We start from the raw sequence: 26,519 nt of genomic DNA on the forward strand, positions 1-26,519 counted from the left end.
CACGAGTATAGCTGGAGCCAGAAATGCAGCCGTCTTGGGTTTCTCATCGTGCCAAAATATCATCAGTAGAAATAAGCTCAAAGAGTAAGAAACAGACTTCAAAAATGCAAGGGAGGATTTTGGGAAAGCTGAGTGAGCTGGATAGGGGTGAACAGTGTCCAGATCAGCAGGGCATGTTTTTAATCAGTTTTTATTTGTTTTGGTGAAATGTGGTGTCACTGCTGTGATGTCTGCAGGCACTCTCCAGCCCTTCCTCATAAGCTGGAGTTTCCTGCAGCTTTTTGCTCACTGGTTTCATGTTGGCTGGTACCTGCCGTGACCTCCCCAGGGCTGGGTGGGCTGGAAGGATCACCTTGCTGGCCTCTCTCACGGGCGGCCACCTTCTTGGCCCTGCGGTCTCTGACTCACGCTCTGGGAGCCTGTCGCTTCCCAGCCCCAAGTGGACCCACATGACTGCAGCTTCTCCCTGGAGAGATGCTGTCTGACCCCAGGCCCCTTCCCTGATTTAGTGAGATGATCTCAGCTTCATAGCCCCTTCCAGGTATGGAAACATGTGCACGCCTAACATCAGCTGGGCTGTGCTGGGAGGGAGCGGCTGTAGGGGCTTTGCACCCCATCCGCGGCCCCCTTCCACCCTGCGGCGGAGACGCAGCAGCTCGGTCTCCCATCCGCGCCCCAGCCCCCGCGGGCCCTGCTTAGCTTGCCGGGCCGCGGCGGCGCCGTAAGAAGTAGGTCACGGCTCAAGGGAGCCCGCGCGCTCCTGCGCAGGCGCGCTCGCGCTCCCGCCCGCGCGGCTTCCGCGCGCCGTCCCCTGCGGCGCATGCGCAGAGCCGAAGTAAACACAATTTCCCACCCGTCCACCTCCCCCCCCGTTCGGCGCCGCTTCCCTACACAAAGCCCATGGCGCATGCGCGATCCCCCCGCCCGCACCTGCGTGCTGCCCTCCTGCCGCCTCCCCCCCTTCCCCGGGGCCTCTCGCGCATGCGCCGCGGGCACGCACCCGCTCTCCGCGCAGGCGCCCTGGGCAGCCTCGGCCTCGCCCCTCCCCCCGCCGACCTCCCGCGCAGGCGCAGCGCGTGCCCTTCCGCGTTTCGCGCATGCGCCCTGCGGGAGCTCCCCCTCCGCCCGCCCGCCCGTTCCCTGAGGTAACTCCCTCTCCTCAGTCCGTTGTTCCCGCTCGAGCGGCGCGGTCCCGGCAGCGCGGCGGGGGGGGCCGTTAGGCCGTGGCGGCCCGCGTCGCTCCTCCCTGCGGAGGGAGCAGCTTCCCGCGGCGGTTCCTCTGCGCGTCTCCGAGCGGGGCGGCTGCGGGCGGAGCGGTGCGGACCGGTTGGGGCCGGTTCCCCGCGCAGGCGCAGGGCCCCGTAAACAGGAAGCGGCGGCGGCCCGGAGCGGCGGAGACAAAGGGGTTGTGGAGAGAGGAAAGGAGGGACTCGGGTTGGCTCGGCTCGGCCCGGCCCAGCGAGCGGGGGTCCTGGCGGCGGGCGGCAGGATGGTGCAGAAGGAGGGGCAGGCGGCGTTGGAGGAGCCCCAAGGCAGCCCCAACCCGGCCGGAGTGCCCGGCGCTCCCTTAGAGCCGCCGGGCGCCGCCGTGGGGCCGGTTCCGGGAGGCGAGGAAACCGACACCGAGACGGAGACCGCGCTGGGCTCCCGCCGCTTCCTCTGCGGCGTCGTCGAAGGTAAGAGCTCTCGGAAGGGGTGTCCGATATTCCTGGGGGACTGGGGGCATGGAGGTCGGTGTTCTGGGGTGGCGGGGAGCTCGACGGTATCCCCGGGAGACTTGGGGGTATTTGGGGGGGGGGGGGGGGTCGGTATCCGGAGGAGACTCGGGGGGAGGGCTGGTCCCAGCTGGTGCTGCGGCTCCCCGTGTCCTCCCCCGGCTCGTTGCGACGCCCGGAGGAGCCCGCTCTGCGAGGAGGGTGGTGCGCGGTTCTTGGCCAGGGCTCCCTCCGCTAGAGAGGGCTGGGGGGTGGGGAGGAGCCGCGGCTCCCGGGCGGGGCTGCTGCCCCTGGGGCTTGTGCTGGAAACTGTTGGCTAGTGCCCTGTGATGGCAGCTGTTCGTTGGGGCCAGGGCAGGGCTGGCACCCCCAGCGGGCCCATGATTCCTCATGGAGGCTGAGGCAGTGCCGTGGCTCGCTTGTAGTACGTGTGCAAAGGGGGAGGTAGGAGGGAGTGAGAGAGGAGCTACTGTGCGATTATCCCAGCTGTGCATGCTCTTCCTGCGCGCCAGAGGCTCGGATTCAGTTTCCTTGGTAGGGAGTAGGTGATTCCATAGACATCTGTTCTGGAATTAATATTAAATGCTCCCTGTTCTCTGAAGTGTTGTAGCTTACCAATTTAATTGCACTGTGGAACAGTTCTCTTCTGTCTTTTGGCATAGTTGCAGCATTAAAAGGTTTGAATTGTTGCAGAAGCTGCAGAATAAAGGGACTGTCTTTGCATTTCTCAGTAACTACGGAATTTATCTGCATTTCTGACAGGTCAATTAAGGTAGATGGTTGAAAGCCAGCAAGAAAAATGGTTTATTCCCAATATAATAGTTGGTTTGGAATTGTTCTAAATTCTTGTGGACTGATATTATTTCTCTAGCTATAATGAATCTCCAGTAGGTGAACAAAATTATTAACAGATGGAATGGAGAGGGAAGCAGGCAGTTTATCAAAGTCAGTATCTGCCTTGCTTGCAGATTGCCTTTTGTTCATATCTTAAAAAGAAAAGACCATTTGGCTTCCGCAAATGTCACTGTGTGAAGTGCACTATGCCCAGTTAATGCCTTTAGTTTTTAGCACTTACCTAGGGCTTAAATACAGTCAGCATGGAGAGAGATGTCTTGTCTTTAATAGATTTAATTCTGTGAAGATAGTTGCCAGATTGAAGGTTTTGGAGACAGATAATAGTGAGCAGAAATACAGATTGTAACAGCATGTTGTCTCATGTTCCTGCCAATACACCTTGACCACAGATCACCTGTTCATCCAGGTTTATATTGGAACAACTGTGTATACCGTAATCATTTATCATCTTAGTTCATTGCTGATTGCCTCTGTATATATTTTGGTGCAGGTGTTCTTGACTGCACTGTGCATAAAACAAAGCAAGAAAATGGCCCCTGTCCAGTGAAGCAGTCTAACACTAGTTAGACCAGTCTAACATTAATATGTGTACAGGAAAAAAAGGAATAGGGGAGTGTTTAAAAAAAAAAACAAAACAAAAAAAAAAAAAAAACAAAAAACAAAAAACCCAACAAAGAGAAAAGCAAACTGTTGTGGTGAATGAGGTAAACGGTAATGGGTGAAAACATCTGTCTCTTTAGTGACTCAAGAGAATTATTGGGGTAAGTGAAAAACAGGGATTAACTTCAGAAGTGTAGATAAATACTTAAACATAGTGCAGTGGTTAACACAGACTGGAGGTATGGTGAGATTAAAGCAATGAGATGGAGAGTTTGGATCTTTTGTAGAAAGGCAGGAGCGGGAGTTGGCTAAATACTGGGTGTGCACTCTAAGAATGTGAAGAGCTTATGATGGATATCACATTCATTGTTTTGGTGAGTAATAAGATAGTACTGGATGCAAAGCTTTGGTGCTCTTGCCTCCAGGATATTCCAGTGATGGAGAGCTTGGTAACTGGGATGAGGTATCTGGCATGAGCTGTTGACTTTGTGTTCACCTGACACACAGTCTTGAGGGAGTAATAAAAAAACAGATCGATTTTTAGCTGGACAAAAAGATCCAAGAATTGCCATCAGCTGGTGACATTAGTAATCTAAGAAATGTGGTGACAGATAGAAAACTATTGCTTTGGATTAGCATGTTCTTTTCAGTCCTATTTAATTAGTCTTTGTTACCTGATTTTTTTTTTTTTTTTTTTTAATAGTAGGCCCTTGCTCTGCTTTAGGCTAGTAGATCTGAAACAGTAATATCATAGGTAAAGCAAAAGTGTTCTGAAGGAGTTATGAGGCACGGGTAGTATTCATTAGGTATCACAGTAATTCATTCCTTTTGTGGGTTGTTGAGCTTCCTCGGGGCAGCATCAGTCAGAATTAGGTAATGCTAGTGAAAATGAGAAATTTCTTCTGGGTGAAATAAACTGAGAGGCTTTCATGCCTTGCAACGGCTCTCTTGCTTGTTGCTCTGTTTAACTGTCCTCAGTTTGTCACTTAGCAGTTTGTGAGGAGTAGTAGTTATTCAGCTTTGCCACTTCGTGGTGCCAGTTAGTCTCGGATCACTCTTTGAGAGACTAATTGTTAAAACTTGAGCCTGCTTTAAGCTGCTTAAAAAAGCATTGCTTATGTAACGGGTAACTGAAATACTTGCTAATATACGGAAAATGCTTCAGTTGCATCAGTTTTGAGTTTTGGAAGGTTGTAGGAAGGTGTGTTTGACCTCTGTGAGACCAAATATTTACAGATTTACAATGGTGAGTATCTCTGGAAATTAAGATACTGTCTACCTTTTGAGCTGGTGTTCTGTGTGGACTTGTGAGCTTTGTGTATTAGGAGCATCATTCATCACTGAGTGGCCATGCTGTTTGAAAATAAGAGCTTAGCTAATTTCAGTGTTATTTTAGTCTCTGGTCTTTGCACAGACTGCCAAGCTGAAGCTTTGTTTTGAAGTGCCCACTTGTGGCTGAACTGTTTGCACATAGGTCTAAGTGAATTTACTTGACTAAGAGTGCATTGAAATTGCTTTTTAAAGTATTATGTTTCTAAAATGGAAGGATTAGATTTAAGAAGCAGTTAAAATTTCCATGGAATTCCATTACTTTGAGTATACACTATTCTAAAATCACTTGTGTAGATGCTTGTATATGGTTATTCAAAGACATAGTCTTAGGTTGCAAAGATTTGGGAATTGTAAGATGTCAGCTTGCAAGTTAACTTTGACAAGGAGCCAGTTAAACTGAATAAAAGGAATGACATCCTAAGCATTTTGTTGACTCACTTGTGCATTTTTTTTAATTGCACATCATCTACCTCAGTATGTATTTATATACCCTGTGTGTGTATTTAGCATTCTAATCTGTGCCACTGGTTAAGCATTTTTGAGCTGGTAGATACTTTCAGGTGTCTTCAGTGTTCACATTACAGTCAAATCTATTTTGTAGCTGTATGGAGTGATAGTTTAATTAGGTTATGACTGTTCAGTCTGCTCTTATAATAATGCTGACTTGACTTGTCAAGGGCATATGCTCAGGAATACAGTTCGGATTCTGAAAATTAATTGCTTCAGTGTCCAAAATTCTAAGACCTTAGATCATAAGAAATGAAATAAGTTATAATTGCATTTTAAATTGAGATCACTTTAGGTTATTACACTTTCTTAATGCTGTCTAACCAGATTTTTTTTTTTTTCCTTTCTGCTTTGGGAAGATTTTTGATGAATGTAGCAGAAGAGGAAGAAAATGGTGGGTTGTAATATGAAATTTCATGGAGCAGGCATAATCTAACTGGATAATTTTAATCTTGTTTCCCGTAGGATTTTATGGAAGACCTTGGGTTATGGAGCAGAGGAAAGAACTTTTTAGAAGGCAAGTCATGCTTCCTCTTACTGCAGCACATTCCATCGCAATATAATCATAATCTCCCACTTAAGCCTGGAAAGAATTATTGTTCTAACCTAGAGCAATTTTTTGCCTAATAATCTATATTCTTGGGGACTTGTATTCATCTTTCCATCTTGCCTAAACTGAATTTGTCCATTATCAGTTGTGCATAAGGTTATTATGACTTAATAGTGTAACACAATGTTCAGTGAAGAAAAAGAATAAGTTAGATCAAGTAAAAAGTAGGCTGTTCTCTCGATGAAGGCTTTTTTCCTATGTTTGTAGACTTCAGAAGTGGGGACTAAATACGTACCTGTATGCTCCAAAGGATGACTACAAGCACAGGATGTTCTGGCGAGAAATGTACTCTGTGGAGGAAGCGGGTAATTGCCTTTATTTCTCCTCTGTGTTTTCTATAAATAGACTTTTGAATGAATTGGTCGTTACTACATATGCTTGTGTGTTTAATCACAGTAGCCATTTCCAAAGGTGAGTGGAGACCTGTTCTTAATACCCTGCAGGTGTATTTAGTGGAGCTTTGGTTTTACTTCTTTTAACTATAACTCTGCAGATGATTCCTAAAACTGCTTTTAAGGCTTTGTCTTACAAGATTTACTTTTTTCCAGGGAAAGATTGCTCAGAATTATTCCTCTGGCTCTTGAACATCTGGGTCATATTTTGAAGTAGAAATTATTTGCTTCAGAAAAGAAAAAAGATTGATGAGCGAGTAGCATGCCCTTTTCTGTGATTCATTAAGTGCTTGTCTCACTGAAGAGAGTACCAGTTAGAAAAGCAGCTCCTGACTATTTAGTCAGAACATAAAAGACCTGTTCAGCCTAGTGTGGGGCTTTTTATCCACCTCTGGCATTTATGTGATCTGCAGTGTTTTATTGGCCTGTGGGTATTATCGTTTTTCTTGGGTGAGGGCAAAAATTATACTTGCTCGAAATTAAATAATACTTCTTGGAGGCCACACTGCAGAAATATAATCTAAAGGGTACTGCAAGATAATTGCCAATAACAAAAATTGTTAAATATTTTAAACATGATTATCTTTATTCATTGTATGGAAGATTAAATTTCAAGTTTGTGTTTTAAAACAACTACTTCTTGTATACTGATGTTAAAAAAAGCCCTTTTTCATGTGCCCCAAGCTTCAGTCGTATGAGTAGTATGTGAGTCAGTGTCATGCAGGGTGATATCTTACTGTGTGGGGAAGAAGTGAGTAATAGTTGTAGAACTCTTGATGTGCAATCTGTAAAACCAGACTATCTGCATTTGCCTTGCAACATTGAGATAAAGTTATTTTTCATGTTAAAATTTTTTAAAGATTTGAAAACTTCTCAATACAAGGACAGATGTTATATTCCTTTTGGCATAATTTCTGAAAACTTTTCCAAATAATTTGGTGCTCTTTGCTGTGTTAGTTTTAAGAAATTTTGGCAAATTATTATATTTATTTTTAATTATGATAGAAGAGGCATCTGCGTTTATAATTTACTTGTAATGATGTCCAAGATATTTATTTTTTAAAATTGTTGAATCCTTCTGCAATATTTGAATTTGATTTCCAGAGCAGCTAATGACTCTAATATCAGCTGCACGAGAACATGAAATAGAGTTCATCTATGCAATCTCGCCTGGACTTGACATCACTTTCTCCAATCCTAAAGAGGTATCCACATTGAAACGCAAGCTGGACCAGGTAAGTGTGACACACACATACACATCTTCTATGCTCTCCCAATTGACTTCTTGCCTTTGTCCAAAAGCTGTTACAGAGTTAGCTTTTTTCCAGCTTTGGATTGTTAAAACTGGAACAGATTGCAGGTCTTTAGAGGTCTAATCTTTGAGAGAAGCAGAGCAGTGGGTCAGAGATAGACATTGTGACTAGATAACAAAGTCTGTCTTGCCTCCTGTACCTTCTCTCCCCCATTCCTGTAGTTTTCCCTTTAAGATAGATTAGATTTTCTAACTCAAACTGTAGAATAAAAAAAAAAAAAAACAAACCTTTTGCTCTTGTCTCTTGTATTAGGTTTCCCAGTTTGGTTGCAGATCTTTTGCACTGCTGTTTGATGATATCGATCACAACATGTGTGCAGCAGACAAAGAAGTTTTCAGTTCCTTTGCTCATGCTCAAGTCTCAATCACAAATGAAATTTATCAATATCTAGGAGAACCAGACACATTCCTTTTCTGTCCTACAGGTAAAATGAGATGAATCATTTAGTTCAGCCTGCTATCTTGCTGGTTTAATATTTAATCACTACTTTAAGGAGTATTTTTGGGGTTGTTTGAAGAAATTGACTTATAAAGAAAGGTTCAAGTAATTCAAATATATGCAGAGATTTTGCCAAATCTACACATCTCTGAAAGGCTCAATGCCAACCAAAGAAGGGAGCTTGATAGAATGGTTCAAGAAGTTTGAACTAAAAATTAGGTTAAAAGAAGACTTCTGTTTGACTTGTACCAAAATCTTTTTGCTTCTTGATCTGTCTAACTGTTAGTTTCTTAGAATTTTCTTAAGGTAGAGATACAGCACAGTCTGTGCTCTCTTCTGTCATTGGTACCTGTTTTTAATAAGATTACCAACTTTTACTAGTCACTGAGTTGTTTTATTTATTAAAAAATAAGATGACTTGCACTCAGGTCCAATCATTGCTTTTTTTAAAATTACATGCTTCCTCTAATACCTGTAAGAATATTGTAAAGGAGAGAGGATCACTATGTTCAGTGGTGTGGATTGTTGAAGGAAGATTGAATTCAGTAGCAATGTCATTGTTAATATTTTTATCCCCTTATACTGTAGTAGTTTGGTTCTGTTGCGGACCTCCTCTTTAACTTTAAAGATACATATGTTCTGGTGTTAATATCTTTAGGTATTTGCACTTCATGATCAGTCTTAGGGTTTCTGGTTCTCTTGCATATTGTCTGCTGTAACCTGCCCTTCTATTTATGGTCTTTATTAGTTTTTTTCTAATTTTGACATTTTAGTAATTTTAAATAAATTCTCTGCCTTTTCTAATCTTTATGCTAAGTATCATTCATAATGTCATTTTTATTTTATACTTTAGACTTTTGGGCCTTTCTTGATTAATTTTATAGGTGTTTCTTTTTCCCAAATGGTCATATTCTCTCAGTGTGTTTGTGAGACGGTTGAGTACGTTGTCACGTGCATGCACCCTTCTACTAACAGTGACATTCTCTTTCCCTGTGCAGAGTACTGTGGAACTTTCTGTTATCCAAATGTTGCCCAGTCACCGTATTTACGGACTGTAGGAGAAAAGCTGCTCCCTGGCATCGAGGTGTTATGGACAGGTAAAAATTGCTTGGTTGGTTTGCTTGGTTTTGTTGGTTTTGTTGGTTTTCTTTAATTCACTGTTGGTGTTAAAAATGATTTCTCATAAGTATTTAGTAAAATAAACTGCCCAAATACTTGGGGATTGAATCTTCAAGGATATGCTCTTTCCCTCTTAGGTCCAAAAGTTGTATCGAAAGACATTCCAGTAGAGTCCATTGAAGAAGTTTCTAAGATCATCAGAAGAGCACCAGTTATCTGGGATAACATTCATGCTAATGATTATGATCAAAAGAGGCTTTTTCTTGGGCCTTACAAAGGTCGGTCAACTGAGCTCATCCCTCGGCTAAAGGGAGTTCTGACCAATCCAAACTGTGAATTTGAAGCCAATTATGTTGCTATTCACACTCTTGCAACCTGGTACAAATCTAACATGAATGGAGTGAGAAAAGATGTGGTGATGAGTAAGTATGTGTAATTTTTTGCTGGGATCTATGCTTAACCATGTAAGTCATGCTGATTTTTTTTTTAATGATTCTAGACTTTCTTCACCAACTGTTTTTTTTTTTTTAAGATCACCTAACATTTTCTATCCCATAAGTAAACAGCAGTTGCCTGAAAGATAACAAGCATCTGGATTGTTTTATTGACTTCTTAGGAAGTATCTGCAGCACATGCTATCAGAGAATTTCTTAGTCTTGAGAGGTATCTGTGGTTGTATAAAAAGCACTCTCACCAAGCAATTTTAATGCCCAAATTTGACATAAATTTCTATGGATTTGATTTCATTGAAGTAGAAGCAGTTCAGATCAAAAGAGAAATTCTGAATGCCAGAATGTCTAGTTTCTGCATGCTGTTTCTGTGTTGACGTCGATGGTGACCATTTTGTCTAATTAGGTTGTAATGTTTTGTCCTTCTTTGTGAAGTAAGGCTGTTGGAGAGTTCTTGAATGCCTTATCTGATGAGACTTTTTTTATTTATTTTAAATGAAACTTGCATGATAACTTTTTTAAACTTGTCTCTGTAGCTGATACTGAAGACAGTACAGTTTCTATCCAGATTAAATTGGAAAATGAGGGGAGCGATGAAGATATTGAAACAGATGTTCTCTACAGCCCACAGATGGCCCTGAAGTTGGCCTTAACAGAATGGTTACAGGAATTTGGTGTGCCTCAGCAATACAGCAGTGAGTGATTCAGTATTGTTCTGGGGTTGATTAAAAAATGAGGTTAAATGTTCAGTACTTGCATTTATATTAAAATTATTTTACAGATCCTGACAATTTGTATACTTCTCAGTTGGAAGTATTCTCTGCCTTGCTAATTGGGGAAACAATAATAAAGAAAGAATAGTGCTTGCCATTTTGCAGCATGCCTGTAGTGCCCTGACTGATCAGCAGAAGCAGCCCTGATGTATGATTCTTTGGCACATCTGACAAGACAGGAAAGATCCTGGGTCTTGCTAGTCCAGTTGTTACTAGACTTCCACAGAACCTGAGAGAATAGGAAGAATAGTCTTTTTTTTAAAGTGGGTGTTAAATTATTGTAAACATTAGTTCTGGCCCAGAAGAGTCTATGTTCTTGCAGTTGTTTAAAGGTGGCTTTATTTTTCTGAGTTTCTGTCTGTGGAAACCAGCTGGGTTCCTTCAGCATTGTACACCTTTCTTGTAGCAATGGGGGCTTGGGATCTGAGGTAAAATATGTTTTTCTCAAATGTGGGTTTGAGGTGGTCACCCTTCTCTGATAACTGGTGGGGGAATGGAAGAACCTCTTCTCCTCCCAACTGTGCTCTGGTACAGCTATCCTTTTGAACTGCTGTAGGGTTTTGGGTCTTTCTAAAACTCGACTGCAGCAAAAATATTGGGTGAGGAGTAGTAATTAATGCATCATCTTCCTCCATTTTCATGTAATAGTTTAGGTTGGACGGGACCTCTTGATCTCCTAGTCTAACCACCTTGCTCGAGCAGGGTGAGTTAAAGCAGGTTTCCCCAGACTGTGTCCAGTCAGGTTTTGAATGTCTTAATTTTCCCTGGGTTAAAGATTTTTTTGCAATTGAAATATTTAAGCATTGGTCCTTTTATTTTGAAGTGTGCTCTATATCCCAATGCAACTTTTAACAAGTCAGTTGATGCAGAGGAAAAAGGTTAACTCTGAGAGCTTTTTATTCTGATGGCATAGTCAGAAATGTTGCTGGCAGTGCGTAAATATTAATTAATTTTCCTGACTTTTTTCCCCATCCTATCTTTGTGCACCAGTTATGCAGAGAGGGAACTTGTGAAAAACAAAGTCAGTAGTTAGAATTACAGTGACAGAAGTGAAAAGGCAAAGGTACCAAAAGGAAGTTGCACCGATCAGATGCTGTGGCAACAGATTCATTTATGATTTGCAGAAGTTGCTGATTTGAATGTTAGATGGCAGATACTGAAAACTCTAAACTTGTTTCTTATTCTCAGGTAGACAAGTTGCCCACAGTGGTGCTAAAACTACTGTAGGGGATGTAGGGCCTCTGGTGGCACCATCCTCTTTAAATGCAGCAACTGTGGTTACCACCGTTTACCAAGAACCCATCATGAGCCAGGGAGCAGCACTGAGCAGCGAGTCACCGGCCCTGGGAAAGGAGGAGGAGAAGAAGCAATCTGATGAGGAACCGATGGACATGGTGGTGGAAAAACAAGATGACGCAGACAAGAATGCTAATCAGATACTGACAGATATTGCCGAAGCCAAGATGGCGGAGGAGTTGAAACCAATGGATACTGATAAGGAGTGCATAGCTGAATCAAAGTCCCCAGAGATGTCTATGCAGGAAGACTCTGGTAGTGACATTGCCCCTATGCAGACTGATGAGCAAATTAACAAAGAACAATTTGTGCCCGGGCCAAATGAAAAACCTCTCTACACAGTAGAACCGGTGACTTTAGAGGACTTGCAGCTTCTTGCTGACTTGTTTTACCTTCCTTATGAACATGGGCCCAAAGGTGCACAGATGCTGAGAGAATTCCAGTGGCTCAGAGCAAATAGCAGTGTTGTCAGTGTTAATTGCAAAGGAAAGGATGCTGAAAAAGTAAGTGTGAATCTTGTTTTTTCTCCTTTTAAATCAAAATCCTGAGCAATGTTATCTGTTGTCTGTAATAAAAGCTGGCGTTGTACTTCCTAGGACCTGAAGGGTAGTGTGTAACTAACCACAGATCACAGTAATTTTTATTCCTTCAGCTGAATAAAGCCCTGTAGTGCCATTTAGCTATGAAGGCAGTCTGGTGTCGGCATTTGACTGGTGATCCCTGTACTGGCCTCACATCTAACAGCCATAGAGAATATCCGTGAGTCCTGTGTGGTGGGGTGGTCTGTGCTAGTAAAGTGAAGTAATAAATTGGATACTCTTCCTCCATATGTAGAGTACCTCGCCTCCCTAGAAGGTTGTGTTTGATCTTGTGGATCTTTTGCCTCTGTTCATAGATAGAAGAATGGCGTAACCGAGCAGCCAAGTTTGAAGAGATGTGCAGCTTGGTGATGGGGATGTTCACTCGCCTCTCCAATTGTGCCAACAGGACAATCCTTTATGACATGTACTCCTACGTCTGGGATATCAAGAGTATTATGTCAATGGTGAAATCTTTTGTGCAGTGGTTAGGTAGGTGCATTGGGAGCCATTATAATCCCAGATAGTGTATCTTTTTTTTGTTTTTGTTTTTAATTAGCCCACGGGGAAAACAAAGTATTAGGCAAATGTGTTTCCTTGGACATGGGGTCTGGTTTGACCCTGTTTTATGGGTTTTCCTGTCTTGCTATTTGAAGCAATGCTTGCTGTGAGTTTGCTTTGGTATTGTAAGTGAAGTCTGCTGGATGCTTAAGATTGGAGACCTTGATTTTCTTCTTGGGCTAATGAAACTTGAATCTCATCTGACACGTAAGTGTTGACTTTAACTTACTCTTGACTGAATGCACACTGGACTAAGCCTTGTAACTCCTTGGGTACCCTGGGGTATGATTGGAAATGACACTACGAAATGTGACCACATCAGCCGTCTGCTGCTTGCTCTGTCTTGATAACATTATTGCTGTCTTCAACAGAACAATTGCAGAAGCGACCTTTCAATGGGCCTGGCCAAGAGGAAGCCAATCCTCCCAGCCCTTTGCGCATGCGAGCTCTAGCATAAGGCTATTCTGGTGCAAAATAATTTCCTTTAAATACTTTCCAAATTGTTGATTCTTTTTTTGTTAATTTTATTTTTTGGTAATGGGTGGAAATTACGGAGCTCTCTAGACAGATTTAGTCTGAGACTTAAACTGCCGAAACAGGGGGTTTTTTTCCTTTTTTTTTAATGTGTGACGTTTTGGTGTTTTTGTTTTTGTTTTTTTTTTTTTTCCCCTGAAATATTTTTGAGGGATCCTAAGTTGGCAGATAGCACCAGCATGGCCTGGGTAATTCTAGTGACCTCATTTCACTTTCAGGTTTCAATCCAACTGTAATGAATGTGCTGTGGACTTGCTTGACATACACAGCAGGCAGCAAAGCTGGTGGACTCACGTCACACTTTTTGTAGCTGTCACAAACCTCACAGTGGTTAACCATTACACAACCTTGGTCTAGTCCTAGTGTTTGGATTGTCTTGAAATGATACTCCACACTGGCAGGTTTAAGCAGGGACAGAGAAGACCTGTTAAGTCAGTCCGTGCTCAACAACTTCTTGTGTTTTGTGCTTATTAAATATCTGATCCCTGTATGGATGGTTGATATAGAAGAAGAGCTTTTAAGGCTGCCTTCTGCAAAGTGCAGAGAGGAAAACTTGGCAGCATTGTAGTACGTTAACATCTCTGCCTAATGCTGTTTAAATGCTTTAGTTCGTGCATTTTTAAGGCTGGTGTAACGCAACTTCCCCAGCTCTACTATTCTTGCTGTATGTGGACCTTTAGCTAGCAAGAATGCTCTCTTTTTTGATAACTTAATCTGTTTAAAACTCCAGGCCAAAACTCTGTAAAGACAACAGTGATTCTTGTAATCTCTTAAACATTGAGGGCCCAGCTAAAGACTGCACTTCAGAATTATCAGATGACCTACAGATTTCAGCTTGAAATTGTCTTCAGTTTTCAATGTCCTGGTAAAGTTGGGTTCAAGTCTTTAAATGCATCAAATACTTGGAATAGTTCACGTTATAAGCCAACTTTGTATATACTAGCTCTGTCGAGCTTTGGCACTCTTCTATTCTAGCACTCAAACTGGTATTAAATAGTTGAAAAAATAAAAAGTTCTTAATGTATACAGTTTAATACTCTTAGGCTAACAGTGCCTCTGTGAGAGGGGATGTTTTTGTCTTCAGCTTGCATTTTATCACTAGTGTAAATACATATAAAGCAAAGGTCTCTGATAAAATACATCATTATATAAAGCTAAGTATGTTACAAATCCAAACAAATTAGTTCTCACAATGGTGTGCTCAATGGTCCACTGAACGTTCACTTTCTTCACCTCTCCTCCCAAGTCCAGCTAGCATTCAGTCCCTTAAATTAGTGTGGCTGTACAGTACTATGGATTACTAATGACTTCTATTGTCTTCTTCCCCATTGTGTACAGATGGGAGAATCCTCAGCACAAGTTTCTACTGCTATTGGATGGACAGCGCCAGATGTTCGCAGCGCGTCGTCATTAATTTTTTAAAATGGAAAGGTTTTGTCTGTGAGGCAGCTCAGATAGATTAGATGTGCAATAGGCATGAACTGAAGTCACATTTGCGCAGCGACTAAGGCATTAACTATGTTTTTCATTTATACAGCTCTTCATTCACGCAGCTCTTTACTGTAATAATTGGAAGTGCTAGTTAAGTTGTAGTCTCAAAGGACAGACAAATACTGTCTTCCAAGTTATTGACTAAATCTCTTTGTGAAGGGTATCTTTGTACATGAGAATTCTAAAATGTGGGAGTAAACCAAATTCAAATTCTGATGCTTGGATCATTTCTGAAATTTACTATACTTAGGGTAGTTTGCATTTAACATATATTCCTAAACTCTCATGAATGTCAAACTTGGCACACTTTGGGACTCTCTGACTAGCACAACATACTTGTCTGTACTGATCTGAGACTGTTACTTGAACAGGAGGTAGATTGCTGTCCACAAAAGGAAAAGAGTATTTGCGCTGCTCATCTTGTCAGAAAACTAGGCGGGTAATTGAAATCTCCATTCCAGATACCATGCTTTTTTTTTTTTTCCCCCCCCAGAGTTGTCATTTCTGTGAGTTGGTGAAGGCTGTGGCGCCTTGCTGGCGGAACAGTACTAAAAGTCAAACAGCTAATAGAAGTTTTTCTAAAGCAGGCATAAACTAAAGCTGAGCACTTCAGTGGGCCTGCTGGGGCTGATTTATCAGCAGGGACCCTGGTGCACCTGATATGCTTGAGGAGGAAAAAGATCAGAATGCTAAAAAGCAAAGGTAGCGTTATCTTGACCAACAGGGTGTACTAGTTAAATTGTGAGTTAATTCCATTTAACGCGGCTTAGCTTTTTAATGTGCCAGCAGCATTGTGAAGGTACGGCCTGGGTTGTGTAAGTCTGTGTAGTCTCTTGCAAGAATAGTGTTTCATACAACTGTCCTGGCTGCCTGAACTGTTCCAGACTGTTTGCATATATTGCCAGTCCTAGTTCTCTGACAAGATTAGAAACAGTCATTACTAAAATGTGACTTCAGAAAGGTCCATTTTTTTCAAGGGGCTGTGATAATGGCATTTGTTTGATCTAAAATTTACAATAGTAGCTATTGAGCCACGTGGCTTCCAAGATGTCATCTTTTCATAGATGAAATATATGTTTCTGCCACAAATACACCAAAAAAAAAAAAGGTACAGAATGTCTGGGAAGCTTACGTAATTGCACATGGCACCATTCTTGTGCCTTCTGGTCTGGAGTGAGGTGTGTTATCTGAATCACCTCACCTATTCTTAGGCTGGTCTGTTTTAGGTAATGAAAAATGTGGAATACTGCAATTGGTGCACAAGCACAAGATCTTTATAAATCATACATTATTACAGCCTCCCCCCAAGCCCTGGATTCTAGCTCAGTTAGAGAGCTTTTTCCACAAGTGTGTGTTAGCTTTTTGGACATGTTAGACACCCAGGAAATCCCCCTTCTCGTAACATTCTCCGCTTGGATCTGATCTCAACAGGGTGTCGTAGTCAATCTTCAGCACAGTTCTTAAGTGGAGACCAAGAACCCTGGGCCTTTAGAGGTGGTCTAGCAGGAGAGTTCCAGGTATCAATATGACTTCACAACTGAATGACATTTTCTTTGTTTTATGAGAAACCTTTTGTTGCACATCAGAGGTCTGGAAGGATTGGTCTGCCGAAGGCTTTCTGGTCCAAAGCCCATTAGCCTTACAGCTTGGTTTAAAATAATTTTCCTCCCCTTTCTACAGTAATTTCTCAAGGAGATGCTGCCTGTCCCACGCGCATGCGAAGCGCAGCGGCTTTAGTTGTACATTTCACATTGTTTCTTTGCAGGTCGCACAGCATTTTTATCTGCGCCCGCAATTGCACAATGCGCGCATGCTTGTCTGCCGATGGGAATTCCATGAGCAAAAGAGATAGTCATCCAAATTTTGGTTCCTCTCTAAATAAAGCTGTAATGCGCTTTGTTGCAAATATTTCAATTGGCAAATATTCTTAAATCGCTGTTTATACCATGTTCAGATTTGTTCATGGATTTTTCAGGCGCTATACTTTTCCCCCCTCACAGGTGCTCTGCGCGCAGCAAATTGAATCAGCGCATTGCTTTTGGGATAAAGCGTCTCCTCTGGCCAGTTAACCCTCTTCAGACCAAACCTTTCCTCCTGACATTCTATGTTCTTATACAGAGACAGTGTAGATATGATTGGTAAAAAGTATTTTAAAGCAGATAAGATTAACAGACTCTTAATGTGCTGTTTCAATTGCATATTATAAAACACCAATTGGATATTTTCTATTCAGATAAGGTCTTTGCATTTGTAAAGCATACCAACCCCACCTTCTTCTGGGGTGCCTGCAAGTAGCAAATGTTAATTTGGGAGTCTGCAGTGCACACCCAAGAGTGATGGGTTTTGTTGTTCATACAGTCATATTAAGTATTTTGTTTTCACAGCGTTTGCTGCCTATTGATGGGGCAAATGACCTCTTTTTTCAACCGCCTCCGTTAACACCCACTTCCAAAGTGTACACCATACGACCCTACTTTCCTAAAGATGAGGTAACTGCTTTTGACACTTGTCACTGTCGTTGTTAGTGATACGTTTCCTGTTGTGGCAACACTGGTTACTGCTGAGTCCCTTCATTCCCTAATGAAACAGATGTCCCTGTATCTTGCACAAGGCACAAATGCAGTCTCCCAGGAAAACTGAAGTTAAGTGACTTGCCTACGGTTCAGCAGTGTGCTGTGCAACAGTACAGGCATACCCACATCTTGATTCCCAGTCTTCCACCCCACGGCCTTTAAATCTATGAGTGCTTTCCCTGTTTCTGAAAGGCAAGTGCTGCTGGAGGATGAATTTTCGCAGTGGGAACACATGCAATGGCTTAACCTTAGGGGGAGTGCGTATACCTGTTCACTCAGTAATTATTGGGGTGACTGCTGATATTCTCAGAGCTATATGGGCAGAACGTTGATACTGTGTCCAAAAATGTAGTTGTAAAACGGGATGATATTTCAGCCATTCTTACTGGTTTAATTACAGTTGTAAACTTTTTGGTCTCATTTTGAAAGGGTTGTTGTCAAATCTGTTTTGGAGTGTTTGATACTTTGCAACCAGAAATTTTGTATTAATCTTTATCAATTAGAGGGGGGTTTCATTTTTTTTATTAATATCTGTGGTGTAGCCTTATTCTTATTAGCTTAGCAAGAAGAATACTTGAAACTAATGTATCAACCAACAGTTAACACTCTTTATGTGTGCACTTTAAACAATGTAAGGATTAATGTAGCTTGAAGTTTGCATTTGTAGCCACCTTGAGATGAAACGTGTTTCCTTTGAAACATACCTATTTAGGTTGAGTTTGCAGCAGCTCAAATGAATCCTGACTTTGAAGCCAGTCAGACAGGGCATGTCGTTTACCTGTTAGTTCTAGGGTCTGTCCTGTGCCATTCTGGTGGGCAGTAAAGCAGCCTTTTCCATACCTCAGTGCACCACTGTACCTAAGCTGGTTTGTTCCTTTGCAGGCAATGGAACTGATATTTCTGAGCCACCTGAACAACTGGTGATGCAGCTAAACATGCAGTCATAAATATTTCTTCTGAGCAGGAGTTCCCTTTTCATAAAGGGAGGCCATAAACATGTCAAACGCAAAGCCTTTTTATTGAAAAGCATAAAGTTTCTTATTTAAAGTGTGACTGATACAAGTTTACTCTTTAAAGAGATTCAGCTGAAAGCCTTTTAACCTGCAGAAAGTCAGGGTGTGTCTGTCCTTCACAGTGGTTAAATTATTGCACTTGAACATTAGACATTTTGAAAAGGGAGTTTGTAGCAAGATCTGCAGTGAGTGTTTGGTAACCAACCCTCCGAATGAATCTGGTGCTGTTACAAGGTGCAGGAGGTTGACCTCCTGCCTTGCCTTCCCGGCCGTTGAACTTAACCACGATGTTGATGGGCAACTTCGAGTTACTTTGTGGGTGGGGAAGGTACATCCTTTCTCATAGATGGGTACTCTTGTTCTGTGTAACTTAAGGGCATGTCTGTACTAGTTTACAGAGGAGCTGTTAATGAAATCTCTCAACAACTTTGTTTTAAGCTTTTGAATGCGACTGACTTGAAATCATCTCTTCCCTCCTCTTAGGCATCTGTATATAAGATCTGCAGAGAAATGTATGCTGATGGAGCTGATCAACCCTTCCATAGTTTACCAGATTTAATTGGAGACAAGTATGTATTGGGAATGAATGACCTACAGACATGGTTCTGAAGGATGAAGTCCTGACGTTGTATTTAATTTGAATTTTTAAAAGTGTGTGTGTGTAGGAAGAATGCAAAGAACATTAGGTTTTTTTTAAAAAAAAAAAAAATCTGCCCTCTGCAGGCCTCAGGAAATTGGTGATTTGGTTTGTTAAAGATACAGTTCGTTAACAGCTGTGGCTCAGTTGATGCTGTGGTCATCTGTTGTGAGCTGCTAGAAAAAAGACTTAGCTGAAACCTCTGCATTATGAAACCAGTGCATCATAGTATCTATTTCAGATTTTGTGAGACTATATTGTGAGAGTGTTCATAGTCTGTAGTTAGTCTCTAGTATTTTTTTCCAACCTAATGTAGTTCTTCAGATAATTGAAATCTCTTTGAGGACCAATCTCCCAGCAACTGCCTTGAGTTTCTTCTGAAATACATGTTATAGATTACCTGTACCAACTTTTAAAAAGAATACGAAATGACAAGTGAGATAAAGTTTAAAAAAAAGGCATTAAATCTGAGCTGTAAAATGAGCTGCTTTGAGCATTTTTTTTTTGTCTTGAATGTTCAATTTAGATAGAACTTTGTAAAGAGTCTGCTCTGTGAGTGCCAGGAAGGTAGTTAAGGAAGGATTTGTAACTGGTATCAAAAATTACCCAGAAGAGAAGATGGAAGAACAAGGAGGTAATGTCAGCAGAGAAACTGAGGGCAAAAGGTGAAGGAAGTTTGTTGTCTCTAGTGAGTCAGAAGAGCAGTGTGTATAGAGTTAAATTGTGGGATCATGAGGTGCAGATATTGCCCATAGCTGAGTTTTGACAGCCGATCAGTCTGTTAATGCTTTGTAGGAACTAATTCCGTGACTGGAGGACTCTGTCACTTCTTTGGATGACTGTAGAGTCTCCTTCAGAATACCTGAAGAGCATGCTTGCTCAAAGTGACCTTCTTTTGACTGAATTTGGACACTTCTTTCTGCAGGTTAGTAGGAGGTCTACTCACCCTCAGCCTGGATTACTGCTTCGTCTTAGAAGATGAGGATGGCATATGTGGCTATGCTTTGGGAACGGTTGATGTGACTCCTTTCATTAAAAAATGCAAAATGTCTTGGATCCCTTTCATGCAAGAAAAATACACTAAACCAAATAGTGACAAGGAGCTGTCTGAGGCAGAGGTTGGTATAACCCATGAGATCAGAACTGTATGCTGAACTCTTTCTTTCCAAAGCAGGTGTTTGTTTTTCTTTTGCATTTTGAGCTTCCATGTAATTCAGTTTTTGTACCTTTCTGAGTTCTTTGATGAACACGGTATCTGACATCTTAGAAGGTGACAGTAAAATTATTCACTGCCAGTCAGATACAACTGTGTGGTGTAATACACCCATGAGGTATACTTCAGTAGTAATCAATGCAGTAAATGTAAGCCACCTTAATCTAGAGAAAATTACATTTGGAAAATAAAGATTGCTGCTGCTTTGTTCTCCTGTGAAAAGACAAATTAGTTTCCCTGTGCTGCAGGTAAGGCTTAATCCCCTGATAGTCACATCAGTTTAAGTATGGAAAACAAATTAAAGAGCACTTCGTTTTGATGTTAAAATCTGAGCTATTTGTGGAGTGTGACAGCTGTAAATGATGCAAAACAACATCCCACCTTTAGCAAGTGCTAAAAATCAGTATCTTGAATTGTTTTTGTAAGAAATTAGAAAAATCATGACACTGAACTGTCAGAAATAGTGAAAAGTTTTAGCTGATGAATTCTTGTCAAGGAAAGAAGTGTGTTTAATACTAAGAGGTGCTGGTCCACACCTGCAAGTGGAAGGAGGTGTGGACAAAGCTGTAGTAGAGGCAGGCCAGAAGTACCACTTCATAGCCTTTTTTCCTTCCCTCTCAAGAGGGAAAGAATACTTTCCAGAAAGTATTCACCAACAAGTCATCTGACTAGAAATGCTGGTGTCACACTGGTGGGCCTTCTAAGGGAATCCTCAGCTGGTAAGGACAGGGCAACAAAACAAAAACCACCAGCTTTGCAGCAAACACCAGTGTACTGGGGCAGGTGTGACTAGAAGGTATCTTAATAGCTCCACTACTGCTATTGAAGTGGAGCTAATTCTGCAGTCTGTAAGTTTTATGACTTGATTTTTTTACAGTGCTGTGCTTTCAACTGTGTGTGTAGATTCAGATTTTGAAGCAAAGCTGATATGTATAAAGATACCAGATACTAAACACAGCAAAGCTGTGGTAGGTACGGTAAAGAAGGGGCTTTGATTTCTGGAAGCTTAAAGCCAGACTTCAGAGAGAAAGCAGAAGGTATTTTGTGCTGATAAACTAGCTTTTCCATTGAGAAATTTAAGAACATTTTTTGCTGTTGGTGTATTACCCCAGGGTTTCTGCTGCTGGTACAATATCTTAGAAAAAGTCTTTTTCAAGACTTAGGAGCTTGAGGGATGTTCCTTGGAGTACAGAAGAGCTTGTGGTACTATGAGACAGATGCTGTACCCATTTAGCCTTTTGACATGATAAAGGAATGTAGAGAATATTCAATAGCTGCTTAGAAACCACTGTCATTGAAGATCAGGTAGGGAAAAGTTTGGGGTTTTTTCTCAGAATAGGATTGATTCAGTTTCCTTTACAGACTTTTTACCTCTTGATAATCTCAGTCTCCACTTTGGTTTGAAAAGCTCCCTTTCTGTACTTTTTAGATAATTTGATTCAAATTGTTGACTTCTAATACAGTTTAATTGTTCTCTAGTTTACTTAAATACCTCTTGAGCCACAAACTTTGTAGGACAAGTAAAATCTTTTGTTTCACAAAAGAATCATCCCGTCCTCTGACTATTGTTTCATCTTGTCGTGAGCCTGTCTTGCAGTTTTGTCTAGATTCCTGTCAGGGATGTTCTTCTGGTATCTGCTTTTCCTGAGACTAGTTACTACTGATCACAAGAGATGAATGCATCCTGCCTCTAACTGCTCTTTAGCTCCACCTGTACCCTACTCCTTGATAACCTGCTTTACTTCTTGTAGTGCTTGGTTGGAAGAAACAGGTATCACCGTTGCCTTGGTGCCTGAAAGCAGCGTGGCTAGCTTTGAACACTTTCTGTGGGATTGTGCCTGTTACAGCTGTGATAATGAAAAGCCCAGAGGAGCAGGTGTGGTTCTGAACCTGAAGTAGCTCAACAAGTTCAAAATAGTAACTTCAAACAGCGACTCTCCCTGCAAGAGTTTGGGAAATGGCAGTTCATAGATTTTAGGGGATTGTGTTTAAACCTGACTTGGAAAAAAAAAAAAAAATTTAAAAATGGGGATTGTTAATGTTACAGTTCCTTGTGTGATGAAGTCCTAGTTTGGGTGGTTGTGACAGTGCCTTTCAGTTATACATGAAATGAAGTTAGGTGGCTTGTTTACTTGAGCCAGTGCTCCTTAAAGGTTCAGTAACCAGCAGGGTGAACGACTTGAATATATTTCAGATTTGGCTTTGTCTGCTTCCATGTTATCTCACTTGTTTGTTCCGTTCCCATGAGTTGCATGAAGTTAACATCTGATGTCATATTCCCAAAGATCTTCCTGGGTGATGGCAATAGTATTTAGTGATCAACTAAATCCTTTAATCATCGACAAGGTTTATTTCAAGCTAGAGACGAATTTGCCTTTGTGGGGGCAAGTAGTCTAAGATAATTGCGTGGATATTGGAGATGTTTCCAGTTCTGTGCTGTGAACCACAGAACACGTGGTATCCGTGCCCAGACTGTTGGTTATGGGTTGGCTTATGGGTGTTCCCACTTGAAGTGTGGGTCACTGACAAACCATGCGAGGAGTCTTGCGTTCCTCCTTTGGTGGTCTGAGAAGCTTCTCTAGCCTGCCTTTTATCTGGAGTACAGAGAGCAATTCAGCAGGTAAGGAACAAAGTGGCCATCAAAAGTGTAGTTGGAAAGCATGCTGATTTGGAGGTATATTCCGTGAGCAAAGCAGCCTCCCTTAATAAACATGAATTAAAAGCTGCATAATGATTAAATGTCTGCTTCCCATATTCTTTTCAGAAAATAATGCTAAGCTTCCATGAAGAGCAAGAAGTATTGCCAGAATCGTTCCTTGCCAACTTCCCATCATTGATAAAGATTGATATCCACAAAAAAGTGACAGATCCAAGTGTGGCCAAAAGTATGATGGCCTGCCTGCTCTCTTCTCTAAAGGCTAATGGTAAGCTTCTTGCACTCAAAACTCCTTGTTTCCTAATCATATGTTAGTTCTAGGGTGCAAGGCAAACTTGAGATGGTTATATTAACATACCGTATTTGCATGTCAGCCTGAGATACTTGATTCCTACCATAGCTGACACTCCAGATTTAGGTAAATAATTTAAAAAGCTTTCAGATAGCTAACTTCTGCTGCTGTCTTCTGTAGAAGATAGCTTTTCACTTTAGCCATTATCCTGCAAATTAGAAAATAGGAAGAACTGAGGGAGCAGTTTGGCAATGAGAGCACACATTTTTACATCTTGAACAACGCACAAGTGTTTATTTCCCCTGCTGGCATTGATAATGATGCTTTTTTTCTTATCTGTGGCAGTGTGCACTGGTGGGTAATTGCCAAACCTTCAATATGGGGAAGTGCTTGGCTGTCTGCCTTACTGTGCACCTGAGGTTCACAGTTCCTGTGCACGATTTGGTGCCCTCTTCTAGCGCTATTTTCTGAGCCAACATCAGTGTTTCAGGATGCTTTTATGTAAAATACAAGGTGTGCAGGGGGTATGTTCATTCAGACCGACAAGACGTCTGCAATCTGCAGTCCCTTTAGGGAACAGTCAGCTGTGTTGCCATGAATTTGGTCTTTTTTTGGGCAGTGTGCTCCCTATGGAATTGAATCAGTGATTTCACTGGTTTTAAATGTTAAAATAGGTGTGAACTCTAGCAATATTTGATGTCATGCTTTTTACAGTAACTCTCCTACAATGTTTTGTTTCTTTCTTCCTTCTTCAGGCTCCCGTGGGGCTTTTTGTGAAGTGAGACCAGATGATAAAAGAATCTTGGAATTCTACAGCAAGCTGGGTTGTTTTGAAATTGCTAAAATGGAAGGATTTCCAAAGGATGTTGTTATCCTTGGAAGAAGCCTGTGAAGTGTTTGACAGCGAACTGTTCCAGTACTGTAGTCCCTTAACAGCTGGGCAGGTAGTGGTGGGGATCTTCATATGGTCTAGCTGCACAAAGCCAGCAATAAGCCAGCTTGGTAGAAAGGGCTATGCGAAAATCACCCATCACACGTTCAGACTGTAATTTGTTGGAAGAGGATAATGCTGCTGAAAACACTGTTTTAACAAAGAGAAACTTTATCCTCTCCTGGTCCTGTGTGAAGTGCCAAGGAATCTTGCATGGGCTATAGCTTCTCAGAGGAATCCCTCTCGATCGGTGCTGTGGTTGACAACAGTTCTCTGCATTCATGTGTCAACAGAAAAGTGCTCTCTGTCAGAAGTATCTATCAAGATGCAGGGTCTTTCTCTGTCCTAGAGCAGGGTGTGCAACTGGAAGTTGCAGAAATGGGAGGGATTGCTTGTGTCAATCAGCAAATTTAAAGATAAGTAGCTACAGTTCTATTTTTGACTATCTTTATGCTTGTTGATAAAGCAATGACCCGTTGTCACTTCTAATGACCATTGGTTCAAGCTTTGTGCTTTGTTAGGGACAAATGTGCAGTGGTCTGTGGCAGAAGTCACTTAATGACAAACTTGTAAATTTCAGTGTATATAAACTTAGCTGTACGCTGACTAACTTTTTGTTTACCAGTTTTTGTAACTTTTTCTTTTGAAAAGTGAAATGGTATAGGTCCAAGATGGCACTTTTGAATAACCTAAAACCACAATGGAGAATGAATCTGTCCTCAGCACTGACCTTTCTTATTGTGCCTCGTATCCAGGGCTAGAAACCGACCATCTCGGGTAAGGAGAGCGGGTCCCACATGATCCTTTGGTCGGCAGTTTGTCACTGCTTGAGGTTATCATCATTCTCTGGGACTGAAACAGCAGTTCACAGGGTGGTCTGCTGAACCCGTTAATTTTGGTAATATTCGCAGGGGATTGTGGATAAAAGATGGTGAGAGGGAGAGAGCTGGCCCACGGCTGGGATTTGTCCTTGGAATAGTCACCATGTTTCAAAGCCTGTTCGTACTAGTTTGAATATATCAGGGTCTTCAAGTCCTGCACATTTGTATCAAATAACTTTTCTATATGAAATGCCACAATAAGCACATTTTTACACATTATTTAAATGGTTACCTACTTTTAAATGTTCAAAGAGTTTAATGTTTTTACCCAGGACGGACATGTTTGGCTATGGGATGGAGCCAGTGTGCTATGGGATCTGGTAGTGAGGTAGTTGAATCATTTATGAAATTGGTATTTCACAGAGGTCCCGGTGTCCCAGATACGTAATTGGCCAGTGGTATACACCTTGCAATACCTTGCTTGTTTCACTTGCTGCCATCAGCTGTCTTTATCTTCCTTTTTTCTTTTCCTGGGTTTTTTTCGGTGGTGTGCAAAGGAAGTTCAGTTCCTTTTACAAGCCTCTAGCTGCATAGAAGTTAGGCAACCTATAATGAATGGCATTAAGACAGCAGTAACGTTGTCTGCAACCTGTAAGGAGATGCTGTGTTTGGCCTTCTGGTGCGGTCACATGCAGGATGGGTTTTTTTTTTTCCTTTGCAGAATGTGAACAATTTTTTTAATGCGGTAGCGAAGTATTTAAGTTGAAACAAGTTCATTTCATTTTTAGAGAGAGGTACGGGGTTGTGCTATGGGGTTTCATGTAAGTCAGAGCTGAATGCCACTAGTTTTTATACAGCTTTGAGTGCATGTTGAGTAGCTGATACCTTGGTTTATCAGGTGGGAGAGTTTTATTTCTTCATGGATACCAGAGTCAACTTATTTTATCTGGATGCATAACATGACAGCATAGGATGCTTGTGGCCTTATTTCTTGACTTTTAAGGAGTTGCCACATTTTCTCTCCCAGTGACTCTGTTATTATTATAGAAGTTAATTGTATAAGCCTATGGAATGTCAGGCCAATACCATCATTCTAGGATTGTAAAGTGATATGTTGACATATCTTTCATGGTTATGAATTTTCATTAAGGTTGGAATGCCACTTTCATTAATCTGTTTTTAGATCAACAGTATCTGTAGCAGAAAAAAACGACCTGTAAAACTGTATTTGAAGACCATGCGAGAAATAGAATAAAAATTGAGAAGTGAATGTAAATAAGAAATGTGTGTTTTGTGTGTGAGGTTCCAGAACCAGAAGTGGTTCAGCAGCGCATGTTACATCACACTTGGTGTTGGATGCCCTTGGGATCAGCTCGCAGAGAAACTTGTCTGGTTTTTTGGTGGTGGCAGTGTGTTATTGCCGGTGCTGATGCTTTTCAGAGGCAGGTATTCAGGGACCCTTCAGAAGTACTTGCCCCAAAAATTTTTGGGATGGCACTCCTATGAGTAGCACCGGTTGAACTTCACCTGTTTTGTCAAAACCATTTCTTTCAAAGGTGGTCTTCAGTGTCTGGCAAAGCCAGTGTGAGCTGTGTTGCAGCAGTGCTCATTCACCCTTTATCACATTTTTCTTTTTTTTTTTTTTTCCCCCCCCTCCTTGCTGGCTGCTGGATTTAGGAGTTGCTGAAACCCAGAGAGCCTGCCAGCAGAAACAAGGTGAGAGATGATGTAACGTGAGGGATGTCACGCTGTGTGTAAGGGGCAAACATCATAGCTCCACAGTCTGGCCTTAGTTGTATATCCACAAAATCTAATTTAGG

The 26,519-nt window shown here is 41.7% G+C and overlaps 1 protein-coding gene across 1 annotated transcript; it reads left to right on the top strand.

The window, feature by feature from the left end:
* Positions 1-1,119: 1,119 nt before the first annotated feature.
* Positions 1,120-25,982, top strand: OGA (O-GlcNAcase). Its single transcript, XM_074875124.1, has 16 exons — positions 1,120-1,676; positions 5,475-5,526; positions 5,827-5,924; positions 7,116-7,246; positions 7,577-7,748; positions 8,761-8,859; positions 9,019-9,303; positions 9,867-10,025; positions 11,292-11,902; positions 12,295-12,469; positions 15,995-16,080; positions 16,948-17,052; positions 18,633-18,718; positions 19,712-19,904; positions 22,764-22,923; positions 23,703-25,982. Exons 1-16 carry the CDS (start codon positions 1,490-1,492, stop codon positions 23,837-23,839), a joined length of 2,736 nt encoding a protein of 911 aa, XP_074731225.1. The 5' UTR covers positions 1,120-1,489; the 3' UTR covers positions 23,840-25,982.
* Positions 25,983-26,519: the final 537 nt, after the last annotated feature.

This window comes from Strix uralensis, chromosome 7 (genome assembly GCF_047716275.1).
Source record: "Strix uralensis isolate ZFMK-TIS-50842 chromosome 7, bStrUra1, whole genome shotgun sequence".
Classification (NCBI taxonomy): Eukaryota; Metazoa; Chordata; class Aves; order Strigiformes; family Strigidae; genus Strix; species Strix uralensis.

Coding starts and splice junctions, on each gene's coding strand:
- OGA (XM_074875124.1), top strand. CDS start 1,490: ATGGTGCAGAAGGAGGGGCAGGCGGCGTTGGAGGAGCCCCAAGGCAGC. Junction 7,247..7,576: donor TGAAACGCAAGCTGGACCAG/GTAAGTGTGACA, acceptor CTCTTGTATTAG/GTTTCCCAGTTTGGTTGCAG. Junction 7,749..8,760: donor ATTCCTTTTCTGTCCTACAG/GTAAAATGAGAT, acceptor TTCCCTGTGCAG/AGTACTGTGGAACTTTCTGT.